Below are 18,135 nucleotides of genomic sequence, written 5' to 3'. Positions count from 1 at the left end.
TAGAGTTGGACACAACTGAAGCGACGTAGCACACACACATATCCATGAAATTCTCCAAAATCCAGATAATCTTATGCCCCGGTATCATCTGAAATTGCAAGCTCCAGTAGAGGAGGGCCCTCACCTACTGTCCTCCACTGAGGATCCAGCCCCAGTTCAGAGCCTGGTCCAGAGCAGATGTGCCACAAGAACTTGTTGAATGAAAGTCAACCTCAGAGTTATTTGCAAGTTCTAGGAAACAGTCAGCTCGATTGCTCAGTGGCTGAGGACTACTTGAATGTGGGGATGTGTTTATTTATCTCTACTCTGCCCCATTACAACAGCAATCTCTGAACCATTCAAGGAACACTATGCTGTGGTTAAAAATACTGTTTACAAAGAGGTTATACATGAAAATATCTTCTGTCATAAAGTTAAAGGGCAGAAAAAGAATTACACAATAGAAGTGAATCATATTTAACACAATTCCTAAAGACAAAGAAGCAAAACCTCATAGACTAAAGGCTGGCAGGGAAGGGTTGAAGATATTCATAGTAGCTGGTAGCTCCCCTTATTCTCCTGTCCTCTTTTTCAACTTTTGAAAAACACACGCACATATCACTAATAAAATGGGAAACGTACACTTTGTTCTTTTTTAAAGATGTGGGGAGTGGGGCAGAGGCTGCTCCAAGCTCAGGATCACCTTCCCTGCACCCTCCCCATCACCTCACTGCCCAGGTTAGCTGTGCCCCAAGGCCTTGTGGTTTGGTCCTTCCCCACCCCAAACCACAGGGGGCTCAGCAAGGGAGTAGCAATCAAGTAGCTCCGCCTGTTCCACAGTGGAAATGGTACCTCCAGGCCAACAGTGCCCCCATAGGTGGACAGCACCTCCCTCCAGAGGCCAAGCCTCCCCCAGAGCACTCAGAGAGTTAATCTGTCTCTGAGGAATTCCCAGAAAGGACTCATAAGGGGAATTTCCCAGACAGGCAGGCAGACAGACAGACACCTCAGACAGCTCCCCGCCACTGAGCCCAGATGTTCGCCTGAGGGTGGCGGTGCTGAGAGCCAACACAGGCGCACGACTTTGTGGTGAGAGGTAACCCAAAGCAAGAACCAAGACTAGACCCGCCTGGGCAGGCTGGGGGCTGCGATGAGGGAGGGCACTGGGCTAACTTGGTCTTGGTCTGCAGGTCGTCTCCGAGCCAAAGTCCCTTCTGTCTCGGTCTGGATCGCTCAGTGCCTGCAACTCTCCTCCCAGTCCACCAGGTGTCGCAGCGGCTCTCGAAGTGTCCAGGCAGCGCGAGTGCGCATTGTGGCTCTGAAATCTCGGCTTTTCCACTTTGCAAGTTTGTTGATAAATGGTGGCTTGTCTGTTTCCCCTATTGGCCTAAGGATTAACCAAGGGCAAGGGTTTTATCCTAAACGCAGTCTTATCCTCGGTGTTCATCACAACAGCCAGGATCTAGAGGCGCCCCATTAGTTTGCATGAAAGATCGCCGTACGCACAAACCCAGGAATAGAAGAGTGATGAGCTCCAAGCCTTGAGAGACTACTGGGGACAGTGCCAAGCTGGGGAAAGAGGGCTCCGCGTTCCGTTCGTGTGCCCAGAATTTCCCCCCACCTCTTCTCCACCCGAGTTGCTCCAGTCCTAGACGCAGGCAGGGCGGGAACGGACGTGGCCCCGCCGGGCTGGGCCGAGCGAGCCCGAACCTGCCCGGTCTGAGCGGCGCAGCCCAGGGACCCCACACGTTCCCGCCCAGAAATCCCGGCGGTCAAAAAAACTGAGGAGGGGGGATGTACCCCAAACCGTCTCCTCCAGGGGGCAGTTGTGGACCACCCTCTCTGAAGAACCATCACCCCTTCCGGTTTGTTTTCAGAACAGTACATCTTGCAGAAGTAACACTGAATAGTGATTTCACTTACTCAACCAATATTTCTTGACCGCCTACTACGTGTGCTAGGTGCTATGCCAGGCGCTGGCAATACAGCAGTGAACAAGCAAAAACCCCTGCCCTCGTGGGACTTCGAGCCTTCGGGACAAGAGCAGGGGGATGGGGTTATCTAGCCGGGGACACGTGAGTGGACGACACCCAGGTGTCCTCCCAAGTGAGCAAAACGCGCGTGAGGTGCACTGCCCTGGGGCTGGTCGGCGGGTAGACTTCGGCCCCGGCGGGAGGGGTGGCTGCACTTGGGATAAACGCGTGGCCGGGCACGTCGCCTGGGGCAGGTGCGTGCGAGGGGGTGGGGGCCTTGCGCAAAGCCTGGCCCGGACCTGGCCGTAGGGTTACCCGGCCAAATACCTAATCCGCGCGGGGTAAATATTTATCCTACGCGCGACGAATCGAAACGAGTCGGGCCTCCAGCAGCCTGAGCCCCACGCGGGATGGGACCCGCCCGGGCCCTCCCTCAACCCCAGGCTCTCGCTCAACCCCAGGCTCCTCCCCGGCAGGGGTCAGCGCCCGACTAGCCGCAGCGTCCCAGCACCGCCCCCTCCCCCCCCCCCACCCCAGGTAATTACAGGCGTTGTGGCCAGGCCTGTAAAAGAAGAGGATGAAACAGCTTGGGCATTGGGGAAGCTGGGCCCGAGCTTCTAGGGGCAGAATGGGGGAGAGGCGGCGGGGGGGCGGGTCTGCAGCTTCCCGCTTTGCGCAGCCGCATGGAAGGGCTGGACAGGGGTGCACACAGACTCGCAAAATCAACTCTGGGCGGGCATACAGTCACACAATCGCACACAGGAACCACCAAAGGCACGCAGGCACACAGCACTGGGACCTCCAGCTCCAGATTCTCTCTCTCGCTCTCTCTCTCTCTCTCTCTCTCACACACACACACACACACCCCTAATCAAACACCTGCCCGCCCTCTCCGCCCCGAGAGCTGGGAGGCAGACACCCCACCCCCCAATCCCCCACTCCAGACGGCAGCAGACCCCAGCGGAGAGAGGAGCCCCGAGAGGCGAATTCCAGCGGGTTTGTTTACACGGCTCGGGGGGAGGGGGCCGAGTTGGATACTGGGGCCCGATGGACTGGAAGACCCAGCCCAAACTGGGCCAGACACAGCCGCCACCCAGCCTGGGACGCCGCGCACAAACACCCCTTCCGGGCCTTCAGCCCGCAGCCCCGGCTCGCCAGTGCACGTTTCCCCCTCCTCTTCACACACTGTTCACAGACATTAGCATACGTTCGTCAAAGTTTCACACGCTTCCCCACAGGCGGCTGTGATACTACTCACAAATGTTTTCACGCTTGCGCGCCATCACACGTATTTACACATGCCAGATGCACGTGTGGTTTCAGTTTGTCACCCTTCAGGCCGAGATTCTCAGTCCATATTCAAAGTCTGTTCGCATGGTACACACGTGTCGGCGCGCACACACACACACAGGTCACTAGTGCCCTTTGGAGCCCTAGAAACAAGAGCGAACCCCCTCGGGGGCCCACGAACCCTTGTTCCTCCCTCTCACAGGCACTGACGGTCAGAGGCGCCTTAGCCCTAGCCGCACACGTTACACACTTGATCACACACAGGGTCGCACTTTATTCCCGGCATCTAGGCGATGACACAATCTCCCGAACAAAGACAACATTGACAGACCCAACAAAAACAAACAGCCTCGTGTGTGGGGAGGGGCAGCCGAGCAGAGAGTCCGGGAAGGGGGTGGGTAGGAGGAAAGTGTGGGAACGCGGGCGCCCAAGCCCGGGCGTACAAGGCTTGGGAAAGGCGCGGGACCTGTCCACAACCTCGCACCCGCCAAGATCGGCGCGCGGCGCCGCCAGCCAGGCCAGGCACCCGCAAGTTCGCAGACCCGCATGTGGAATGCGTTCCCTTCTCCCGCACGCGACTGCGCCCGGGACACAGACCCACAAAGCTTCACGCGGACCCACGAGTGAGCAAACACAGCGCCGAGCAGATTTACCGGGCAGAGGTGCGCGCTCCGCTCCCCTCCCCCTGCTCTCTCCTCCCCTCCCCCCCCCCTCCTCCACCTCCCCAGCCCCCAGGCCCCGGGCAGCCGCGCGCCGGGCGGGGCGGGGGCGGGGCGGGGTGTCGGGCGGCGCCGGCCCAAAAGGCGGAGTCGCGAAGCGGAGGGGCCAGAGCTACGAGCGCCGTGCTGACTGCGCTGCCGAGAAACCCTGCGGGAATCCAGACTCGGAGGAGCCCCTCGTCCCCGCCCGGCCTGGCCAGGCCCCGCGCTATGGAGTTCCTCTGGGCCTCTCTCTTGGGTCTGTGCTGCAGTCTGGCCGCTGCTAACCGCCACACCGTCTTCTGGAACAGTTCAAACCCCAAGTAAGCCCGAGTCACCGGCCGACAGCCTGGACGCCCGGTTGGCACCGCTCCCCCCTTCCAGGTTAACTGTCCCGCCCGGCCCCTAACCTGAGTCTTGGGGAGGTGACCAGCGGCGGGAGGGCTCCCATAGATTTTCTTCTCGACCATAACCAGGAGTTCCACCCCAGGGCAGGGCCCTGCCCGCGTCTGCTTGCACCGTACGGTCTCTGCCTCTCTTTTCCTTCCCTCTGCTACAGCTGTTACTTCTGTTAGGTGGGAAGTTAGACATGAGCGACAACGGGAGGCCTCGCTGAAAGGGATGCAAGCTGATCTCTAAAATCCATCCCAGACACACCCAGGAGAGCTCACTGATGTGCTACAAAAAAAACCACAGAGACCTTTCAACGCCTGCACATGCGCCCTAGGCACACAGTGGATACAAAATAACCGCAGGGGCTTCTCCAAGTAACCCTAGGCAGTTAGGAGCCCAGTTAGAGCTCATGAATATTCTACATCTAAGTGTAACAGACCAAATTATGGGAAGACAAAAACAACACAGCCTGCTGTTATATGACTTAACAATTGTCAATCGGCCTTGAGTGTATGCCCGTTTGCATTCCCTTTCATTCACTGGTGGTGGGTACAAGCTCTGCTTTGGACCCGCCATAACCAAAAGGAGAAGACTGGACGTATGAAAGGGGGAAGCCTTACCGGAAGGGCAAGGAAGGCTCTTTTGAGGATCAGTCTGCTCCCATGTCTTAGGAGTGTCTGTGTAGTAAAAGATCTGTCCGCTTGAGCTGAACTGAGCTGTAACTTGTCTGTTGCCCTACACCCTTTAGACTGTCAGTCCTTTCGAGGCTGAACACCTCCTGCCTCTGGCAGGAGCACTCTCTCTGACCTTCAGGGCTCTTATTCTAAGCCCTTCCACCACAAAGGCCTCTATGTATTTGGGCATTTACCTACACTGACAGGTCTTGACATCCGGAGTAAGAAGAATTCTTAGAGTAATCCTGGAAAGACCCTTCAGGAAGGACCTGGGCTTGCCTGAATGCAGTGTTTATTCTGATTTTAAGGTGTCCCTGGAATGTGCCCCCCCCCCCAAGGGTCTTCTGAGGTGGCAGGAGTGAGGCATATGCTGTGTGTGGGTAGGCTTGAAGGAGTCACCTGTATCTGAGGTTCAGGTAGTAAAACTGAAAAGAAGGGGAGAGACAGAGGTCATGGGGATGGTTCCGGAGGACAGGAAGGGGTTAAAAGAGTTACAAAGGGCTCTGGGTGGGAAGGAGTTAATTTCTCCTGGGCAGCTTTAGGGCTGTGAGGCAAATGGTACGGGGAGGAAGAAGCTCCCATCGGATTCTTTGTTCTTGAGTTTTCTGAAGTTAGGGGAACAATATTTGTGGGAAAACAGGAGAGGTGGGTAGGGTGGAGTAAGGAGAGGAGAGCTAGGCAACTTGGGGTCAGGGGAAAACACTCGACTTGGCTGGGCCACCCCCAGCCCTAGCAGGCCCACCCCCCACTCCCCTCGAGAAATAGATTGTGCCAGTTTCCTCTGACCTTGGGGCAGCATTGCCTGGTGGGGGGTCTGTGGGAAGGGAAGGAACAGACAGCTACCTGCCCAGCCAAGGGGCAATGCCCTCTTGCCAATGGGTCTGATAGGACTGTAGTCAGTGCTTCCCCATCTCACCTCTTGCGGTCTGTTCTTGCTTCTTTGACCCAATCTTGTCCTAGAGGGAGGGAGCAAAGTCCCTGTTTATGCCCATGCCAGGTGTTGGCTGCAGGAGGAGGAGGGGACAGGAAGCCGTGAGTAGGGGGAGGACCCTGGCCTTTTCCGTTCCCAAGCTCCCAGGTTTCCTCTCTTTCAGGAAGGAGCCTCTTCCTTGCCCCCCCTCCCCGCCTTCCCTGACGCCGCTGCCCCCCTTTCCCAGATAGTGAGCAAGAGTCAAAGGAGTGCTAAGTGGAGCCGATTGTACCCCCAGGAGGAGGGTGATGGGTGCTCCCACCCAACATAGCTTCTGCCCTGTCCATCTGGACACACACTGCTATGCCCAGGACTAAAGGGAAGGCAGCCCAGAGCAGTCCACAGCAGCCAAGCCAAGCCCAGCCTGAGGGCAAGCATGAGGTGGCAGTGAGCTGGGCGGGCGAGAGGCTGGCAGGGGTGACTCAGGGCAGTGGGCATCAGCCCTGGGATCTCCAGGCCCCAGGCAGGGGGCAGCGTGGGAAGAAGGGCAGTGCCGCCTGAACTGTGCACTGGCCTCCTTAGTACTCCAGGGACAGGAACACCCCCTCTGATTCAGACCTGTCAGCTCCCTTTGCCTGAAGTGGGCACTGGGCAATCCTGAGGGTCCTGGAGGCTGACCACATTTGATGAGGGAAATTTTCACAGGTTCTCATGAATACTGGGGCGGGTGGCAGAGGTAGATGAGAAATGAGTCAGTGCCCGTCACGGGAATGGAGGAAAGACGCCAGGCCCAGAGCTGAAATACCTGTTCTGAAATGGCTTCTATGTTTATCTCTCCAGAGAGGAATTTTAAAAGCCTCTCTCTGCTCCTCTCTCTCTTTTCCCCAGGGTGGGGGAAGGGCCTTGGTAAGCCTAGCCGATGTGCTAGCATGCTCCTGTAGGGCCATGACCCTCTTAAGGGTCATGCTGACTGGGCAGTGGGTGCCCACCTCAGAGGCCTCTTGGCCTAACCCCTGCCCCGACCCCCCACCCATGCCCCTGGCTTTGGTTTGAAGCAAGTTGGCAGCCAGCTCTGCTGAGTCTCTAGCTGGCAGTGCTTGGGGGGATTCGGAGAGGCTGACCGGCTTGGGAAAGGGAGGTGGGGAGGCCCTTTTCCCCCCTACTAGGACCCCACCCAGACTGGAGCCAGGTGTCTAGAGCTGGGTGGGGGAGGGGCCGGTGGGCAGTCAGGCTGGAGCCTGTGGAGCCTGGGGGGAATGGGCTGGGGGAGGGGAGCTAGCCCCACCTTGGGAAGAAGGAGGGCCTTCTCTAGAGCTCATTTCACAGGAGGTGAATGTATGGCTTTTGGAGACAAAAGAACAAGAGAGGTTTTGGGGTGCTTTGAGAGAAGTGGACCAGGAAAGCTAAGCACTGATTTGAGAAGGGGGGATTTGAGGGGACTGGAAGAATTGATGAAAGCAATTTAACTTAAAAGGACTGGGCATTATCTGTGGGCGTGGATGTCCTGGGATTGGGAGAAAAGTTAAGTTGAACAATATGAGATATAGTCAGTGGGTCAAGGGGAAAATGAGAGGAGTAAGAAAAGTGAAAACAGATTGTTGGGTGCCAAGCACTAGCATGGGAAAGAGAAAAGGTCACGTGGATTTTGATTACTGAATGGGCCGGGAGGGTCTCAGGCTGAGGTCTAACAGCATTTAAAGGAACAAGTGGTAGAACAGAGTTGGAGAAATATTGATAGGTAGAAGAGGGAGCTGAGCAAGTATTTAGAAGCCCATCCTTGGGTAAATATCAGGGAGGTTATGGAAAGAGCTTTGGTACCTGAAAGATACCAAGTGGATGCTATTTAGAGGATTAGTGGCAGACAATGATGGTGAGGGGAATGTTTGGAGATAGTGGAAAGATATTTCAGAGATCAAGATCAGTAAATACTAGGAGTTAAGACTTTTTAAGAAATCTTTGGGGTAGGGTCCAGTATGAAATGTGAGGGGTCATGTAAATATTCAGAAGCTCAAAGGCTCTGGCCTGGCTTCTGAGTAACCACCCACTCTCTCCACCTTTGTGCATGCCCAGGTTTTGGAATGAGGACTACACAGTACATGTGCGGATAGATGACTACCTGGACATCATCTGTCCTCATTACGAGGATAACTCTGTGCCAGATGCGGCCATGGAGCAGTACACACTGTACCTGGTGGAGCACGAGCAGTACCAGCTGTGCCAACCCCAACCCAAGGACCCTGCCCGCTGGTTCTGCAAGAATCCCAAAGCCAAGCATGGCCCAGAGAAGCTGTCTGAGAAGTTCCACCGCTTCACAGGTTTTACCCTGAGCAAGGATTTCAAAGAGGGACACAACTACTACTACATCTGTGAGTACCCGCGAGGCATGTACACAGGTCCACAGACTCGGGGACACACCTGACATGATCCACACACTTCAGTACATGCTTAGTGGGGAGGCAAGCAGCAGACAGCCCCTTCCAATCCTGAATTCTATTTTTATTCATTCCCATTATAAATGCAGAGTGAGCTTCTACTGTGTCCTGGGCACTCTGCTTGGCACTATCGTCACAGAGATAAATAAAACACTGCAGGGTCTCTGTCCTCCAGAATCTAGAAAGGGACATACATCTATTAATACCATTAGAACGGGGATATGGTAGCTATGAGCTCAGGGGCCCTGAGAAAATGACTTGAACACCTGCCAGTCTGGGGGAGAGGGGTGCACCTCATAGAAGGCTTCCTGGGGAAGATGACCCAAGAGTTTAGGGCAAGCAGAGGAGCTGCAGACAAGAGGTCATGTACAAAGACAGCATGACATCCTCAGGGAACTCCAAATGGTTCAGACTGACTGGAGCAGGAGGGACACTTGGAAGTGGGGAGACAGGAGCCTGGAGAAGTACACAGGTTAGGGCATGGGGACCCAAGAAGTGCTAAGGACTTTATCCTGAGGGCAGATTTTAGGAACTGTAAGATCAACTTTGTGTAGAATGGATCCAGGCCTCACCCTATCAGGGGGCTTAGGGAGAGCAAGGACATGGTGGCTGGGGAAGTGGAACATATTGTGCAGGTCACCCCAACTTCAGGCTGGGAGGAGTGGAGAACGGACTGTGTGGAAGGGACAGTGTCTGTGTTCTTTTTATCATCACTTCGAAAGTCAAGGGTTATTCCCAAGAATGGGAATTTGGACTGAACTTGGGGTAGAAAGTGGGCAGAAACTTTCTGGGCAAGTGGGAAGGTGAGAATCAAAGATCAGAGGGAAGAGAGGGATTAAAATGAGTAGGGACCAAGAAAGCAGGGCCAGAGACATTTGTACTTATATTTTCTTCCAACGAAGTTTCCCTTCCTTAAAACTCTCTGGATTTATTTTGTAGCCAAGCCCATCCACAACCAGGAAGACCGTTGCTTGAGGCTGAAGGTGATGATCGCTGGCAAAATCAGTGAGTGTCAGGGTCCTGTGGGCCTTCTTTCTCCATCCTGTCCTGGGCCAGGTCGAGAGATCTGGGATGGTTGGGAAATCCTGTTGCCCAGTCCAGCCAACACTTCCACTCCTCTGCTTCCTGCGTGTACCAAGTCACCTGACCTACGACTACCCTTATCTTTCAGCTCACAGCCCTCAGGCCCATGCCAATGCACAAGAGAAGAGACTTCCAGCAGGTAGGTGGCTGGAGCAAATTGGGCCTGGGGCACAAAACGGGGTCTGCTTGAAGAGGCTGGGTATAAAAAGTGACTCCTTTGCCGGGCAGGGGCAGGGGAAACCTCGCTGGATTGAGGGCCAGTGCCAGCAGTAGGGCCACTCACCTTGGAGGCCTTTGCCCTCTCATCTTGCAGATGACCCGGAGGTGCAGGTTCTGCATAGCATCGGTCACAGCGCCGCCCCTCGCCTCTTCCCACTAGCCTGGGCTGTGCTGCTCCTGCCATTGCTGCTGCTGCAAATCCCATGAGGGTGTGCACCACATCTATTGTAAGGATTGGAACCAGGCTGAGGAGGCAGGCGGGCCTCCCTCACCTACCTGGGGCCCCTCCCAAGGCCCCAGTCCTGGGAACCACTCCCACCACATGCTCAAGCTGCCACCCAGCAGCCTCAAAACGGGTCGATATTTAGGGTTTCAACCCTAAGGAGGTCAGAGAGCCTGACAGTGCCATTCCCCACTCCGCATCAGAGGGATGGACAAAGAAGTGGAGACAGTCCTTTCCCCTCCGTTCCTGCCCTTAAGCCAAAGAAACAAGCTAGACGGACATGGCCTCCTAAGGGCACCGTGGGAGCCGAACTGGAAAGGGCTTGGGGGTCACAAGATGGACACTGAGCTTGGCAAAGATGCCCCTTCTATGGAGAGCCAGGATGGCTCTGAAGGAAGAACAAGAGACAGTTTCCTGCTTGGGAGCCAGGGACAGGAGAAGCAGCATGCTTGCTTGGGTTGACCCAGCATCTCCCCCAGGACTTGACTCTGTGGAGCTGCCACAGGGAGGTCTGTAGTCAGACACTGCATCCTCTCTCATCCTGGGACATCACTCTGCAGAGCTGCACCAGCAGGGGGGCTGTGCCAACCTGTTCTTAAGAGTGTAACTGTAAGGGCAGTGCCCATGTGCAGAGTCTGTGCCTAGTCTGTAGCCTGAAGGGCAGGGCCCACAAGTACAGAATGTATATGAACTTGATGTGTGTCTATGCTGATTTCTACAACTGGAGTTTTTTTTTTATACAGTGTTCTTTGTCTCAAAATAAAGGAATGTGTTTGTTTTTTTGGACATGATTTTCTGCCCCTCCTTCCTAATTTATGACCATTGAGTCCTGCTGCTTGCCAGGCTCTGCACTATATCAGTAGCAAGGGGGTTTGAAGTCTTTTTCCTCTCTCTAGAAATAATGCCTTTCACCAGCCCATAAGGGTGAGTGTTTCCTCCTCTGAGGTTTGTCCAGGACAGGAGTGCTCCCTACAGCAGTTCCAGGCTGCACCCCACTCTGGAAGTTCATTCTGTCCAACCGCTGCCCTACTCCCACCCTCTCAGCGCTGGGCTTCGGCATACTTACTCTTCAGGTACTCACGCTGTTGGGTGAGTCAAGGCAGCCGCTTGGAACGCCAGCTGAGGCATGCGGCCCGCCTCACAGCCCCACCAGCAAAGACGTGTGGGAGGCTGGGAGGGAAAGTTCCCAGCAGCAAGCTGGTTGGACTGGGGCGGGGGGGTGGGGGGGTGTCAGTGATACATTTGGCCAGTGGATTCTCCAAGTCACAGAAAGTTGGCAGAGTTGGCTGCAGGGGGAGGGCATTTCACAAAGACTCGGTGATTCCTGGCAGTTCCAGTTATTTAGGGAAGAAACCGGAAACAGGCTTCAGCAAACGGGGAAAAATCTCCCAAACTCTGGCCAACTTGAAGCTGTGAGCTAGGGCCCTGCATCGGAAACATGTTGAAGTCTGCCTAGCAAGCTTTTGTTTCAGTTCTACCACGTAGGCTCGCTGGCCAGGGGGAAAGAGTTGAGGCTAGGGGTCTAGGTGATCCAAGGAGTAAGCAGAGAGTGTGGAGCCGCTGATGCCAGGACAAATCCGCGGAGCCTTAGGAAAGGGGCCTTACGGAAAATAGCAACGTGAAGACCCTAAACGCTGCGCAGGGTCGGGACAGGCCCTCGGAGAGGCGGGGCCTGAGCTCGAGCTTGACGTTCTAGGGGTGGGCCAGGTTCCGGTTCAGTTTCCGGGGGGACCGCCGAGCGAGCAGGGGCGGAGCCAGGGGCGCGAAGGGGCGGGGCTCCGGCGTCTGGGGCTCCGGATCCTGCTAGCTGGCCCCGGGCGCGGAGAGCGGGATCTGCGACTCGGGGAGGGATGGAGGCGGGCGGATTGGCCGACTCGCTTCTTTCTGGAGCTTGCGTGCTCTTCACCCTCGGCATGTTCTCCACCGGCCTGTGAGAGAGCGGAGGGGCTGGGCTGGGGCAGGACCAGGAAGTCAGGAAAGGAGAGAGCAGGGACAGAGACGTGGCCGCTCTGTCAGGTTACATCTGGAACCTAGGATCAAAGTGGAATCGGGTCGAGGGGAACGGGGTACAAGGGCAAGGCTGGTCATTTGACCTGAGAGAGAAGGCCAGGGAGTTGAGGGTAGGGCTGGGGATCTGCGGTTGTCCGGAAAGGATGACAGGCATCGGGGATTTCGACTCCCCAGCAGCCTGGCTATCCCTTTCCACCTCTCCCCCCTGCCTTCGGGGCCCCGTTACAGCTCGGACCTCAAGCACATGCGGATGACCCGGAGCGTGGACAGTGTCCAGTTCCTGCCCTTTCTCACCACGGATGTCAAGTGAGAGGGGGCGATGCCTGCTGGGGGGAAGGCTGTCTGAGGGAGGCTGGGGAGGGGTGAGGAGGAATGTGGACGAGGCCCCTTGGGTCCCCCCCCACCCCGTTCACACTCAACCCCGCGGGACAATGTCCCTCCCCTGCACCCTGCAGCAACCTGAGTTGGCTGAGTTATGGGGCCTTGAAGGGAAACTGGACGCTAATCGTCGTCAACGCCGTGGGTGCTGTGCTTCAGACTCTGTATATCTTGGTGTATCTGCACTACTGCCATCGGAAGGTAGAGGCCCTTCCTCTGCTGCACGCCCTGCCCTGCCTTGCTGGCAAGGCAAACACTGTTTTTCCTAGAAGACTATAACAGGCTGGCACTGCCACCTTTTCCTGGAAGACCCCTTCAGCCTTGCAGTCCTCCTTCCGCCATAAAGTCAGCCTTCTGAGATTCACATATTGTCCCCATTCTGGCAAAGCTGATAGCTCTGCCAAGCCTCAAAGTGCCTTGCTGCCCAACAGAGTGAAAAGAGATTTTTGTCTTCACAGTTCCTTCAAAGCCAGTGCCAGTGGCTCCAAGTGAGATGATTAGCTCTGCTTCCCCATTCACACAAGCATTAAGCTCCTACTCTGTAGCAAGCTCACCCCAAAAAGACAACTTTCCCGCTCTTAGAAACCTCCAGGGTTTGGGTAGATCAGACCTGTGCTGAAGTCACTGGTGGGAAAGAGGCTATGGCAAGTGCCATACTGGAGGCTTAGGCAAAGGCTGGCTCCCCCACTGGAGCATGGGTGAGGGCGGGATGAATTAATTCCAGCAGCAGAGTCAGAGGGCTCCTGGCACATCCAGAAGTATGGCTACTCTCTCTTCTGTAGCGTGCCGTGCTCCTTCAGACTACAACCCTGCTGGGAGTCCTTGTCCTGGGTTTTGCCTACTTTTGGCTCCTGGTGCCTGACCCTGAGATGCAGCTTCAGCACCTGGGCCTCTTCTGCAGTGTCTTCACCATCAGTATGTACCTCTCACCACTAGCTGACTTGGTGAGTGGGGGTGTCCGGGGAGGTAAGGGAGATAAATCTCCCACAGAGACTGTAGCTTTCAGTCCAGGGGAAGGGCAGACCCAAATCCTGGAAGGAGACAGGGCAGTGGGGCTGGGTGAGTGGGAGGCAGGAGGGAAAGGCTGGGTAACAGAAGATCATGGGGGCTGTTTGACCTTTTTTTTTTTTTTTGACGAAATTCTGGGCAAAGTGGGAGATTTACCATGTGCCTGGTCAGGAGTGTCTTTCATCCTTTCCCATAGGCCAAGGTCATTCGTACTAAATCAACCCAGCGTCTCTCCTTTTCACTCACCATTGCCACCCTCCTCACCTCTGCCTCCTGGACACTCTATGGGTTTCGACTAAAAGATCCCTACATTGTGGTAAGCAGAACAAGGGCAGGGTAACAGGTGTGTGTGAGGTGGAAAAGCAGCTCCTCTCCTCACAGCAGTCCTTGTGATTTCAGGTGCCCAACCTTCCAGGAATTCTCACCAGCTTCATTCGCTTCTGGCTTTTTTGGAAGTACTCCCCAGGAGCGAGACAGGAACTATCGGCTTCTACAAACCTGAGGGAGTTCACCTGACCACTGGGCACCTATAATGCCAACCTATTACCAAAGAAACTTTCTTGTTTCAGCTGCTCCTGCTGGTTAGCTCCACAGGGGCAGTGGTTTGTGGTAAAGAAAAAAATGCTTTGAGAATCCGGGGACTAAAGAAAGAGCTTTAGTTAGAAGATTGGATGGAACCTGGAGATGAATTCACTTTTTTTTTCAAGATTGTATTTTTTAATTTTGGAGGTTGGGAGGGGGGGGAATCTTTAGAATGTGCCTTATAATAAACTGTTCCCTACCCCTGCCCATCAAGACTCCTTCTATATTCAGGGATAATCCACCTGGTTTGATAAAGGATAGAGGGGCACTGTCTGATTCACAGTTGCTCTTGGACTGGTAGGGTTAGGCTTGGGTGTTATGAAGAACTGACTTCAAGAAATCTCTCCTAACAGGGCTAAAAGGACCAGGAAAGTGAAATGACTTTTCCATTCTGAGAGATCTTGAGAAAGGGGGTCTGTGCCTCCTTCAGAGCAAAAAGGAAGAAGCACCAGCAAAATGCAAAAGATAAAGGCTGAGAGAGCCTCAAGGAGCCTCTCAACAGTTAGTACACATCTGTTCCCAGCATCCATACTCAAACCAAACAAGCTTAGAAAATAAACTGGTCCTTTAATGGGGAATGGGAGAACAGGCTGTCCGGGAGGGAATCGGAGTTAGGGGGTCAGAAGCGAAGTCCCCTGCGGGTCAAGTCGGCTCTGGCCTCTTGGATCTGGCTCTGCAGCTCGCGGGCGGCGTCCTCGCAGTCGTGAAAAGTAGCGACACGGTAGCCCACGGTGCCCAGGGCATAGCAGCCGGCAGATACCAGCAAGTAGGCGGGCAGTGGCCACAGGACCTCCCGGCAAGACGAAGGCAGCTCCAGGCCCAGGGCTCCCATAGTCAGGGCCGCCCAGGCGGAGCCCAGGAGCGCCAGCCCCCACAGCCACTGCGCTAATTTCGTCATGGACACTGCGGGAAGAGGAAGCAGAGCTCGAGGTCCCTGACACCCCGCGACCTGCTCTTCATCTGAGACCACTCCCTGTCCTTCTCCCTCACCCACCTTCCATACCACCTTACCTCAGGGACTGCCCCAACGCTCCCGCCCTCCCCAGTCGGCCCTCCACCTACACTTACCTACCCGCCCGCCGTCTTCCCGGCTCCACACAGCGCCGACGTCAGCTTCCGGAATCCTCCGCGGCTCGCGCTCCGCCGCCGCGCTGTCTTCTGGGAGTTGTAGTCCTCGAGGGGTGCCCGGCCACGGTCTTGACCTAAGCTGCACTCAGCAGGCTCTGCTGCTGCAGCTGCAGCCTGGGCCGGAAGCGCTTTCAGTGCTCCTTCTCTCCCTTGAGACCCCGCTCAAAGCTGGCGTGGGGCTTGTAGACAACCTGAAGACACCCTTAAGTCCTGCAACAAGGTGGGAATGTAATATCGTTCCCCTTAAACTCACTTCTCTTGCACAAAAATTCTACTCATTCATTCATTCACTTATTTACGCTTTTTATTCATTCATTCAGTGGAACGTTTTTTGAGCATCACGCTAGAGTTTGGAGAAATAGAGATGTCAAGACACAGCCCCTTCTCTGGTGGAGGGAAGAAAGCAGGAATCAAGAAAACAGATGCATTGACAACTAAACGTGGTGCTCTGAGATAGGTGTTAGAACAGAGTTGTCATACTTTAAAAGAGAAATTCAAAGATGCAACCGGTAGGATTTGGAGCCCGGGGACGAAGTGCTCCAGGAAGGTGTCTTTAAGGGAAAACACTTGTAGGGACAGAGCAATCACCTGGTGTGTTTAGGGTATTAAGAGAAGGTGTGTATACAGCTTTCAGAATTTGGGGGATGAATTCATGGCAGGTATATAGAAAACCAAGTAAAAAAAATCACTCATTATCAGAGAAATGCAAATCAAAACCACAATGAGGTACTATCTCACGCAGGTCAGACTGGCTGCTATCCAAAAGTCTACAAGCAATAAATGCTGGAGAGGGTGTGGAGAAAAGGGAACCCTCTTACACTGTTGGTGGGAATGCAAACTAGTTCAGCCACTATGGAGAACAGTGTGGAGATTCCTTACTGGAAATAGAACTGCCGTATGACCCAGCAATCCCACTGCTGGGCAGACACACCGAGGAAACCAGAATTGAGACATGTGTACCCCAATGTTCATCGCAGCATTGTTTATTATAGCCAGGACATGGAAGCAACCTAGATGTCCATCAACAGATGAATGGATAAGAAAGTTGTGGTACATATACTCAATGGAGGATTACTCAGCCATTAAAAAGGATACATTTGAGTCAGTTCTAATGAGGTAGATGAAACTGGAGCCTATTATACAGAGTGAAGTAAGTCAGAAAGAAAAACACAAATACAGTATGCTGCTGCTGCTGAGTCGCTTCAGTTGTGTCCAGTTCTCCAGGCAAGAACACTAGAGTGGGTTGCCATTTCCTTCAATGCATGAAAGTGAAAAGTGAAAGTGGAGTTGCTCAGTCGTGTCTGACTCTTCTCGACCCCAGAGACGGCAGCCCACCAGGCTCCCCTGTCCCTTGGATTTGCCAGGCAGGAGTACTAGAGTGGGGTGCCATTGCCTTCTTCACAAATACAGTATACTAACACCTATATATGGAACTTAGAAAGATGGTAACCCTATATGCGAGACAGAAAAAGAGACACGATGTATAGAACAGTGTTTTGGACTCTGTGGGAGAAGGCGAGGATGGGATGATCTGAGAGAATAGCACTGAAACATGTGTATTATCATCATATGTGAAACAGATCACCAGTCCAGGTTCGATGCATGAGGCAGGGTGCTCAGGGCTGGTGCACTGGGATGACCCACAGGGATGGGATGGGGAGGGAGGTGGGAGGGGGGTTCAGGATGGGGAACACATGTACACCCATGGCTGATTCATATCAATGAATGGCAAAAACCACTCCAATACTGTAAAGTAATTAGCCTCCAACTAAAATAAATAAAATAAAAAAAGTGATCCAGTTATACATTAAAAAAAAAAAAGTTCAGGCATGGAGTTCCCTGGTAGTCCAGTGGCTAAGACTCTGTGCCCGCACGGCAGGGGGCCTCAGGTTAGATCCCTGGTCAGGAGACTAGAGCGCGTGTTTGCTGCAACTAAGACCCAGTCCAGCCCAATAAATGAATACACATTAAGAAAAAGAAAATAAAAGGTCAGGCAATTATCAACTTCGGGAAAACAAAGAGTTATCAAAGGAAAGAAAGAGAATGCCTGTCTGATAAAGACCACTAAGAACATAACTGTAAGTGGACAGTTGGGTTTATTTACTTGCTACTACAAGAGAGAGCACGAACCAAAGGCACTGTGGAGACGCTCATCAAACAAAGGAAAAAGCCAAATCATTACAGAGTATGGGAAGCAGTTGAGTTCAGATGATATTTAAATGAAGTAGTATTTTGATAGTTTCAAGGTAAGCACAGATTAAGTGAAGGAGTTAACAACAGCCTGGACTGAGAAGTAAACTGTGGGTCCACTTGGAAACTACAAAGTTTAGTTAAATAAGTTTAGATAATTATGTAATAGATAACTACATAATTAAGATAAATGTGGAATGATATGTCCAAAACCCCAATATCTGAAGCTTTGCACCTAGGTTGGAAATTGAGGCTGCTTCTCTTTATCAAAGTAATCAACATGGGTTAAACCTCCAGCAAGAGCAGGGTATGTCCCAGTCTCACTTTTTGATTTCAAAGAGAAAAGTTGTGACTGTATATTTTTAGAGAATGAAGTTTCTCAGCCCCATGTCCCCAAGGTTAATTAATAAAATCAGTTTTGACAGATTCACAGAGTCTTAGTACAAACACTACATAACTCAGTGTGTAGAATATTTTCACAGCCATAATAATGTAAACACAAGCGTTGATTTAACTCAAATTTGGAATATATTTAAATTGAGAGGGTGGGGGGAAGGGAGTATATGAGGAATCAGGATTAGAGAGAACTATATCCTCATTTTCCATGGCAGGCAATTGATTGATTATATCTAAAATAGAAAAAAAGAAATAATAGCATGAGCATGTTATTTAGAAATATAGAGGGAAGTACAAAAGGAAAGCATCTTAGAAGCTTGAGAGTAGTTTACTGAGGAGCATATGTATAGAGGTAGGAAATGGAGCAAGGGACTGTTATTTTTCTTTCCTTTATTTTTATTATTATTTTTTTAAATTTTTATTTTTACTTTATTTTGCTTTACAATACTGCATTGGTTTTGCCATACACTGACATGAATCAGCCACGGGTGTACATGAGTTCCCAATCCTGAACCCCCCTCCCACCTCCCACCCCATATCATCTCTCTGCATCATCCCTTAATTTTTTT

General features: G+C 53.1%; 3 protein-coding genes across 6 annotated transcripts; 2 read left to right on the top strand and 1 right to left on the bottom strand.

Annotated features, from left to right (window-relative positions):
* Positions 1 to 4,080: 4,080 nt before the first annotated feature.
* Positions 4,081 to 10,624, top strand: EFNA1 (ephrin A1). 2 transcript variants are annotated; one of them, XM_068965022.1, is made up of 5 exons: positions 4,081 to 4,263; positions 7,988 to 8,283; positions 9,289 to 9,354; positions 9,521 to 9,571; positions 9,746 to 10,624. In XM_068965022.1, exons 1-5 carry the CDS (start codon positions 4,172 to 4,174, stop codon positions 9,856 to 9,858), a joined length of 618 nt encoding a protein of 205 aa, XP_068821123.1. In that variant the 5' UTR covers positions 4,081 to 4,171; the 3' UTR covers positions 9,859 to 10,624. The 2 variants fall into 2 exon arrangements, with proteins under 2 accessions (XP_068821123.1, XP_068821124.1); XM_068965023.1 differs by lacking the exon at positions 9,289 to 9,354.
* Positions 10,625 to 11,682: 1,058 nt separating this feature from the next.
* SLC50A1 (solute carrier family 50 member 1) lies at positions 11,683 to 14,016 on the top strand. Its single transcript, XM_068965041.1, is given in 7 exon segments — positions 11,683 to 11,804; positions 12,113 to 12,190; positions 12,340 to 12,463; positions 13,045 to 13,206; positions 13,467 to 13,586; positions 13,670 to 13,729; positions 13,731 to 14,016. Coding segments are annotated over 7 exon segments (666 nt in total). The 5' UTR covers positions 11,683 to 11,724; the 3' UTR covers positions 13,773 to 14,016.
* A 396-nt stretch (positions 14,017 to 14,412) lies between these two features.
* Positions 14,413 to 14,955, bottom strand: DPM3 (dolichyl-phosphate mannosyltransferase subunit 3, regulatory). 3 transcript variants are annotated; one of them, XM_068966107.1, is made up of 2 exons: positions 14,925 to 14,955; positions 14,413 to 14,755 (listed from the first exon to the last, which is right to left on the bottom strand). In XM_068966107.1, exon 2 carries the CDS (start codon positions 14,748 to 14,750, stop codon positions 14,472 to 14,474), a length of 279 nt encoding a protein of 92 aa, XP_068822208.1. In that variant the 5' UTR covers positions 14,751 to 14,755; positions 14,925 to 14,955; the 3' UTR covers positions 14,413 to 14,471. The 3 variants fall into 3 exon arrangements, with proteins under 3 accessions (XP_068822208.1, XP_068822206.1, XP_068822209.1); XM_068966105.1 differs by having other exon boundaries at positions 14,921 to 14,948; XM_068966108.1 differs by lacking the exon at positions 14,925 to 14,955 and adding an exon at positions 14,864 to 14,900.
* Between the last annotated feature and the right edge of the window lie 3,180 nt (positions 14,956 to 18,135).

The sequence above is a fragment of the Capricornis sumatraensis genome, chromosome 2, assembly GCF_032405125.1.
Source record: "Capricornis sumatraensis isolate serow.1 chromosome 2, serow.2, whole genome shotgun sequence".
In the NCBI taxonomy this organism is placed as follows: domain Eukaryota; kingdom Metazoa; phylum Chordata; class Mammalia; order Artiodactyla; family Bovidae; genus Capricornis; species Capricornis sumatraensis.
The sequence above is the reverse complement of the archived record's forward strand: the minus strand, read 5'-3'. Positions and strand labels throughout refer to the sequence as shown.

What these genes read in the sequence shown, in the direction of transcription:
- DPM3 (XM_068966107.1), bottom strand. Translation starts at nt 14,750, where the DNA reads ATGACGAAATTAGCGCAGTGGCTGTGGGGGCTGGCGCTCCTGGGCTCC.
- EFNA1 (XM_068965022.1), top strand. Translation starts at nt 4,172, where the DNA reads ATGGAGTTCCTCTGGGCCTCTCTCTTGGGTCTGTGCTGCAGTCTGGCC. An exon ending in TGGAACAGTTCAAACCCCAA is followed by an intron (nt 4,264 to 7,987) that starts GTAAGCCCGAGT and finishes GTGCATGCCCAG; the next exon opens with GTTTTGGAATGAGGACTACA. An exon ending in AGAGAAGAGACTTCCAGCAG is followed by an intron (nt 9,572 to 9,745) that starts GTAGGTGGCTGG and finishes CTCATCTTGCAG; the next exon opens with ATGACCCGGAGGTGCAGGTT.